The 8736-nt window shown below is 40.9% G+C and overlaps 1 protein-coding gene across 1 annotated transcript; it reads left to right on the plus strand.

Moving 5' to 3' along the window:
* The first annotated feature begins 1171 nt into the window (after positions 1–1171).
* ankrd34c (ankyrin repeat domain 34C) lies at positions 1172–5223 on the plus strand. The gene is made up of 2 exons (XM_032524400.1): positions 1172–1627; positions 2566–5223. The coding sequence occupies exon 2, from the start codon at positions 2614–2616 to the stop codon at positions 4198–4200; it is 1587 nt and encodes a 528-aa protein (XP_032380291.1). The 5' UTR covers positions 1172–1627; positions 2566–2613; the 3' UTR covers positions 4201–5223.
* The last annotated feature ends 3513 nt before the right edge of the window (positions 5224–8736 follow it).

The following is an 8736-nucleotide window of genomic DNA, read 5'->3' on the forward strand; positions in this document are numbered from 1 at the left end:
GCATATGTTGCAGGTACATTCAGGTTGCTTGATACTTACAATGAGATCAGCACTCTATTTTATATAAGTCTTTTATATAAATGAAGATACTTAAATAAATCAAGACCCGATTTTTGCACAGACCTTTCTGTTACAATGTGTCTTGAATAGAAGGGACATAATCTTTTGACTTGGATGACATCTAGAAGGCTGGTTTATAAAACCACCTTCCCCATGTCTCATAAACAACATGTCCCTGGGGGGCTGAGAAGGCAATCATAGGTGAGAAATGCCAGCATTGACTACTGGAGTCCTAAGACGTCAAGTGTTTGGATGGGTAAGAAAGTGATTAGTCCCAGTCTCAGAGGAAAAGAGCAGGGGTCAGAGGACTAATGATTGAACGCAGTGGTGGTGGTGGTGGTGGTGGTTTGAGTAAATGCCACAAAAGCCTTGTGGTCCTTGGTGGAATGTCATGTGTCTGATTTACCTGTTCCTTGTAGAGCTGAGAACATCACTGCTCTCATTAGAAACTGCTTCTGTGCTGTCTCATAGCAACCTAAAAATAGAAATGTCCCCATTAGGTTGTATAGCTGTGATGGCTGCTACAAGTTTTGGCCTCTTTAATTGTGCAGTCAATATAGATAGGTGTGAAATATTTGTGCTCCATCTCTTCATTTATTGAGCAGCGAAATGGGCTAATCAGAGACACAGTTGGTTGGAGAATTGTATAAATAAGCTTAAATGTGTAAGGAAGCCCATGCATTTACCATATTGGCATTTCCGGCAAGGAGCAGTGTGATGGTGGTCTAGAACAGATTCCTTTCTCAAATTTTACAGCTGAATTGTCTTTGTTGTGCCTTTTATCACATGGCAGATAGGAAGACTGTCTATGGAATAAAGTTTATTCTAACTGCCACTGATGTTCCACACTGCAGAGATTAAATTATAGTGTATTTATTGCAGAGGCTTACTATATGAGGCACGATTTCACACATAAGGATGAAGAAGAAGGAGTAACCAGCAAAAGTATTATTACCTCATTTTCTTTATGAGTAGGCCAAACATTGTCAGTTGCTTTTAATTACAAATTGTCCTTTTGAAATAATTTAGATACAATACACGCAGGCAGAGCATTTACACGTGTTTGGGAGCTAGCACAGCTTGCTGCAGATGCAACCCAGTTTCGTGACTATTTCACGAACTGCCGTGAGACTGGGTTGGCAGATCTGGAGATAAGGACAGAGGTTTTCATCAGACGCAAATTATTTTTGGTCGACTCTGACGTCAAGAGAATACACGTTTCATTCAACAAGCAGGAAAGTAAGTTATTTATAACCCGCAGCATCTCCGGCTTGTGATCCTTGAGTGCGCAGTGAAAGGAATACTCCCCTATAGACTGATGTAGTGAGCCTCCATAACAGAAGCCACACTGCTCATGCTATGCGTGCTATGGTGCCAGAAAGGTACGGCGTCCTGTAACCTGTACTAGGACGCGTCGATGGGAACAGCCGCGTCTTAAAAAATAGGGATATTGCAAAGAATTGCAACAAACTTTCTCTTCTGAATGATACATTTTCTTCCGATTCCTTCCCTCCTGCATGGCAAAGCACTGGGTACTTTGAGCATGGAAAACCTCTCCTCAGACTGGGTAAGATAATTAGAAGACATTAAGTTGTTTTGCAAAATTATTAAAAAAAACGAAGATTAAAGGATTCAACTTTGTCGTCATCTTGCGTATCTATAGGGCTATGGCTGCTTTCTTCATCTTAGAAAAAGGCTGATAGAAATAGATGGACCTATCACATCCATACTTAACATAGGCTGTAAGTATGTGTATGCTACAATGAAAAATAATATTTAGATAAAAAAACAAAATTTCTAATGTTGGATTTAACGTAGAATTAGACAACCAACACAATCATTTGGAATGCAGCGCGTTTCTGTCTCCAAGTTATCCAAAATGAGAACCATGGACAGCGACTCACGCCTCACAGGGTGCCGATATTTAATGTCGCATGTCACTATTTTAATTTTAGATATTAAAATAAAAACACGTTGTTGTAGCCAGTCTGTTAGACATTTTCGAAAAAGATGACTAAGGCTGGGGCATTTGCGCACGTATAGGTTTATGGGTGATTTTGTTCGTCGTTTTTCGTCGCGCCTATACATATTCTGGAAAAAGACACAAACGAGCGCCTGTCTTGACAGACATGAGGAGATCAACTTTGATCTTAATATCCACATATCATGATCATCCATCTGTATTTGTTTGTGAATCTAACAGGTGCGGTTAACCACGTTGTCTGCTTCATAGACATGCTTTTTTTGGCATGTAAATGATTGGTTTCCTTGGAAAACTACATTTTATTTTTTATATATTACCTTCATCTGAATTATTGTATAAATACATTATTTCCGTATCAGAAATCTGTAACACTAAGTTATTGTGTAACATTTGTAAGTGTAAGAGACTGCCACCTGCTGGTAGTGATGATTTAGCAAAACATTAAAAGATCAAATAATGTGAGTCTTAAATTATGAGGATTTTGCGATGTAAGCTGAACTACTTCTATGCTTTGTTCAAAGGATTGTGCGCTGTAAGTTCAACAGAGAAGATCTGTGATTGGCCGGGAGATGGCAGATATACTGGAGCTGCGGACAGATGGAAACTCACTCCTGAAGGCGGTATGGCTCAGACGCTTAAGACTCACTAGGCTCCTGTTGGAAGGAGGTGCATACATCAACGAGAGCAATGAACGTGGAGAGACGCCACTCATGGTGGCCTGCATGTCCACACACACTGACCAGCAGAGTGTGAGCAAGTCAAAGCTGGTGAAATATTTGCTGGACAACCAGGCAGACCCCAACATACAGGACAAAGCCGGCCGGACAGCTCTAATGCATGCCTGCATCCACAAGGCTGGGCATGAGGTGGTGGATCACCTGCTGAGCAATGGAGCTGATCCCAGTCTAGATGACAGGAGCGGGGCCTCAACCCTAGTCTACGCCATCAATGCTGATGATAAGAAGACACTAAAACTGCTCTTGGATGCATGCAAAGCTAAAGGCAAGGAGATCATCATAATCACCACAGACAAGTCACCGTCCGGGACTAAAACTACCAAACAGTACTTAAATGTCCCCCCATCACCAGAGCTGGATGAGAGCTCCTCCCCATCATACTGCACCTCTCCGTCTGATATCAACGTCACTGCATCTCCCACACCTGAGCACGAGCAGCAAAACTTAGTTTTCAGTTTCCAGACCAAGCTGAAAACCTCGACTTCCGCTGCAAAGCTCGTCAACGGGCCCACGTCTCCAACACGCCGGCCTGCGAACCCCAAACGTGCACGTTTGCCTCAGCTGAAGAGGCTGCAGTCAGAGCCTTGGGGGCTGATCGCTCCCTCAGTCCTTGCTGCAGCTGCCGCCCATGAGGAGAGTAAGAAAGCCAGCTCTGATGAAGATGTTGTTGCAGGGGTAAACGGACTCTCTCTGAGTAAGAGGTCAGCTTTATCTCGACAGAGCAGTGTGGATGGGAAGGACAGCTTATTCCCTCTGGTGGGTGAACAACCATGCAAAATGACAACCTCCCTATCCTGTCCTCTAACGTCCAAAGCATCATATGAGAGATCTCTTAGCCAGCAACAGCCACTGGCACGGCGCAGTACTGTGCCCACAGAACAGGACAGCAGCTGCAGCAGTGGACTCGTCAGTCTGAGAGACACAATGCATAGGAGACGTCTGGGGAACGATCACTATGACTCAGACTCACAGCTCTACTCAGACTCTGGCATGTTAGACTCTCCTAAGGTCCCAATGGAGCGAAGGAAACTAAACACTTCTCCACTAGCGATGTTGACCAACTCCAAAGAATCGCTAGACATCAACACCAGCCCGTCCTCTCCCAGCACAGCACACAGGCGTGCTCCTGGCCTCCTGGAGAGGAGAGGCTCGGGCACACTGCTGCTGGACCACATCTCCCACACCAGGCCGGGCCACCTGCCCCCTCTCAACATTAACCCCAACCCTCCCATTCCTGACATCGGGGCTAGTAGCAAGCCCTCCTCACCTCTGACCACGGGTATTAGATCAATAGCTCCAGTAGCACCAAACACACCAAAGAGAGGCAGCCTCAAGTCCAAGAAGAAACTTGTGAGAAGGCACTCTATGCAAGTGGAGCAGATGAAACAGCTTTCTGATTTTGAAGAGCTGGCTCATTAGTTAGTGATGATGTTTATGCAGCACATATTGTGGGTGTAGAAAAGGCTAACACCATAACGTGTCAGGAAGTACATCCATGGGTTCAGCTGTGTAGACTTACAGCCATCTAGATGTTGAATAATGTATAATTTATATAAAATATACAGTATATATAAAATATATTGAAACTAAGCAATATAGATAGACTTCCTCCCTGTGTTACACCCAACCTTAAAAACTATTATCTTTTGACTTCAACACCTGCTGTAAATGTATTACAGTTTTGAATGTAAATGCCTAGACAGGGTACTATTCTTCTCAACTAGCTCTATTACATGATAATGTAATGCGTAGGGAACATACAGGGTTCATTTGTAGCCAGAAGGCCACTTGGGTGCACTTTGTGCATATGTAATTAGCACCATTAATGGACTTTCTTTTAACAAGAAAAATGTGATGCACTTGTCTGAGATGTAGCTTTGAGTAAAATGAAAATTGACTGTAGCAAATTTGTACAAAGTGCCTTCAAGAAAAAGAAACCTAAAAAAAAAAAAAAAATACAGTGGACAGAAACATTTATTGTGTTAGGAGCATTTTTAATTCATAATGATGTAACCAAAATGTGTTTTTATTTCAATGTTGCTGGTCTCTTAAACTCAGAATACACATTATGTGAATTAATAAAAATTATGCCTTAAGGAACAGGTAAAACGATGGGCTATGTATAACAGCACATTATTGCCCTATGAGGAAAAAAGAATTAATGTTGCTGCTAACAGTGTTACAAAAACCTTCAAAGCACACATAATTCTAGTAACACTGAATGACATTCAAGCCCTTAGTCAACGTAGACATTGGTGAAACTTGTCAATTAAAATGTCATTTCACGCTAATGGCAATCAAAACTAAAGATCATACAGCTTCCATCTAACTTGTGAAGCAACGCTTCTGTTTAAGGAAAAAAAATAATAAACATAATGAAATCCATAGTATTTTTGTAAGTAGTTTGTTGTATATTCTGAATAAATGTCAATCACTTGTGAATTTCTGTCTGTTTTTGTCTTGTTAAGTAAGATCTGAGCTGATATTAGCCACACATATGCTCATTAGAAGGAGCACCAGTCCTGCCTCAGGCCACTTGGCAGTTCTTTGGTACTATGAAGATGATGATGACGATCATCGGCGATGTCACTGTGATTATGTCAGACAAACCATTGAGGCACTCAGATCCCACCGCTTCTTGGTAGCTTCATTATCCAGACCCTGAGGAGCCGCTGTTTTAGGGGCGCAGCCACTGTAATCAAAGCAGAATTTAGTGTTAGAACATACAACATTCAGGATGAAATCAATAAGTATGGAAATCACAGGGTAACTTACAATATAGTGATACTGCAATATTGATTTTGTGTTAAGCAACATATTTTCCTGTCTATAAGAAGGACGTACTGTATTCCATGCCCAGCAAAATAATTGTTCCACTACACAGGAATCAATTAATATTTTGTATTCATTGGCCTTAAAAAGCCCCAGATTCACTGAGTGGCTATTGGTTTGTGGAAATTGAATTAACTGTTATTTTATTTGGGAATATGCACTACTAAAGCACAATATCCACTGACTTGACAAGTCGAGTCCTGTTTTATGATCTGATATTGACAGAGTCTTGAAAACCATCACTGTTCTTTAGTTTTAAAGTTCAACTGATCAATATATTTTCATACAGCAATATGAATATCAATTGACTACTGTGCTGTATGTATAATGTGAAAGGGGTTGCTGTTCTGTATGTGCAAACCCACAGCTGCAACCCACTTCTGCAGTCCCCCTCTGCTCCTGGAGCCTTTCAATCTATTTTAGATACATCTTTTGGTTTTCTGGACCACAACTCTGTGCTCATTAACCTAGTTTTCACCTGCAGCAGGCAGCTCTAGAAAGCACACTGTGTACTTCCTGGCCGGCACCAATCAAAATTGGTGACTAGGTGGTCAACATAGTTGAGCATTTAGCAGCTCCAAAGGCAGAAATTTCCCTTAGTAGTCAGTGGAGGGCAAAAAAAGAGTGGATAAACATCCATCAGGTGTAGAGGTTAACGGACACAAAACCTATTTTTTCCGATTAGATTAAACTAGGGGTTTTCTTAATCTCACCTGCACTTTATTTTATTACCTTCTTTTCTTGTGTTACTGTTGTCTTGATTTTATTGTGCAAAATAAACAAATTCAAACGTCTCACCTCTAATTATAAAGCTACCGTCTACTGATTTACTAGTCTCGCTTTGTCAGACATTCCTCCACCGCTGCAGATTAGGGTCTGGCTAGTCCACATGGCATTCCCAGATGGAAGAAAAACATGGACAGTGGATGGTGGTCTGAGCCCCTTCTATAGAGGGTTTTTACGACGCGTCATCAGACCGGAAGTCGCCATATTGGAGATACTCTGCATCACCACAAAGCACAGGCACTTAAGTAGGAAAATGGTTATTATTGCCGTGTTTTAGGTTGTACCAATAGGTCAGACCAAGAAAAAACATTTGGAATATTATTTACTTCCAAAAGTTATTCAAAACCAGGGAGAGGAATGCCAGAAGTTATCAAGGAAAGGAGGCACTAGTAGTTGGCAAAACTCAAACTCACTAAGGTAGTGTAGATAACATACTGGGGCTCTTTTAAATGAAAAAAACAAAACGATTGAGAGTCACTTGGTTACACCTTGAGTATTGCATTGATGTCGTACAGTTAAGGTTAGGTTAATTAAAGAGGTTATTGCATTACTTACTTTGGCCTTCACAACCCATTGGTTGTTAAGGACTTGGTATTGCATCTTCCTCACTCATCCCTATTCCATCTGGTTACAAGCCTCCAATCCGTTGTAGGATTTAAGGTCTGCAGCTGTGTATGGGTTCGGCAATAAAAGCAGGTAGTTAACTAGCTATATCGGGATATGCAACTGAAGGAAGAATCCCCGGGTCGTCACGGATCTAAGAAGAGAGAGCCAACTAGGGATCTGCACCGCCATTAAACTGTAATTTCTCAAAATATCGTGTCTTTTCTTGTGGTCCAAGTCCTCCCTTATATGCCTTTGCATTTGGATGCTTTTCTGTTGTTGACATGGCTACGTTCACTTAAAGTATCCAAAGTGCACAATACTCCACTGTACTCCATTCAATTGTTTACACAGAGTGCCGCGCATTGGGGTTACTGCCCAAAACATGACCTCATTGAAAACCCTCTATTGGAGCCTTGACGAGTAAGATCATAAGGGGCAAGGTTACCACCCCTTTCTCTGCTTTGCCCACCCAGAGAATTTGGCCCACCCATGAGAGAGAGATCATCATGGCTTTTAAAAGAGCAAAGTGGCAGTTGGTCAAGGCCACACCCACAACCTCCAACTTGCCCCCTCCTCTCTCCTCCCCAAAAGCTACAGACTCAGAAATGGCATATTAAGGATAGCTCATTGTGGGAATAACTCTAGTGGCTGTAACTGCATATATTAAGTGCCTGTGCCACTGTATTTCAATAACTCAAACCAGAAATTGGCACCATTTATTTTATTTCATGCTGCTCGCGAATTACGATGCGGGCTAGGCTGCCCGTTTTGGTATGGTAGCTTGCAGTGTTAGCATGCTAGGGTGTAGCCTGTTGCAGCGTGGAGCAACATAAACGAACAAAACATGCTGCCAGACAATTTTTACGCACATGTGTGTTCATCGTTGGCTTGCTAATGTGATTTGCTTCATGGGCTCTACCATTGAATTTCTATCTAGACCATTTCACATTGAGAATACACTACATAGGCTATCCATCCATCCATCCATCTTCATCCGCTTTTCCTTGCATTTTCATGCGTATTTCTATTTACTTGTAATTTTATTTAATGAACATTGCATGTTTGAAATAATATTTAAAATAATATTATTATTTAAAAAATTGTAGGTGAAACTGAAGTTGGTATAATGTAAAAAACGCCAGAACCTCTTGACCTCTCCCCTCTTTGTTGCACAGCCAATAGAAACTCGATTCTATTCACCGGTGGTAAATGAACTGTTATTGTGACCAAAGCAATAATCTATGAATACTGAAAAACAGATAATGTATAGCTTTAAAGGTTCTGCATTGTCCTGCCAATACGCTGTTTTACTGAATTAACTGAATTAACCCTTCCTTGTTAAAGGCCAATCACAGCCACTGTATTTCTGTTTAACAAATTAGACCAACAACAAGAAAGGCCATCAATAACAGTATTTTGTTCCCATGTCGGTACACCTTACACACAGCCTTCCTCCCTGCTGCACCACCTAACGTCATCCTATACAGGATTGCTATTGGTTCTTATTATTAATTATGTTCTAAACGCTATATTGAACAGTCTGCTTGATATGTTATAATAATAATATAATGATAATAATAATAATAATAATTTAAAAAAAACTATAAATAGCAATGAAAAGAACTGTTAAAAATACAAATAAGTTTTAAAGATAAGCTAAACAATTACAAAGATATATAACAGTAATAGCTTTAATTATCATTACCATTGTGACCATTATCATCATCATAA

Source organism: Etheostoma spectabile, chromosome 8, assembly GCF_008692095.1.
Source record: "Etheostoma spectabile isolate EspeVRDwgs_2016 chromosome 8, UIUC_Espe_1.0, whole genome shotgun sequence".
Classification (NCBI taxonomy): Eukaryota; Metazoa; Chordata; class Actinopteri; order Perciformes; family Percidae; genus Etheostoma; species Etheostoma spectabile.

Coding starts and splice junctions, on each gene's coding strand:
- ankrd34c (XM_032524400.1), top strand. CDS start 2,614: ATGGCAGATATACTGGAGCTGCGGACAGATGGAAACTCACTCCTGAAG.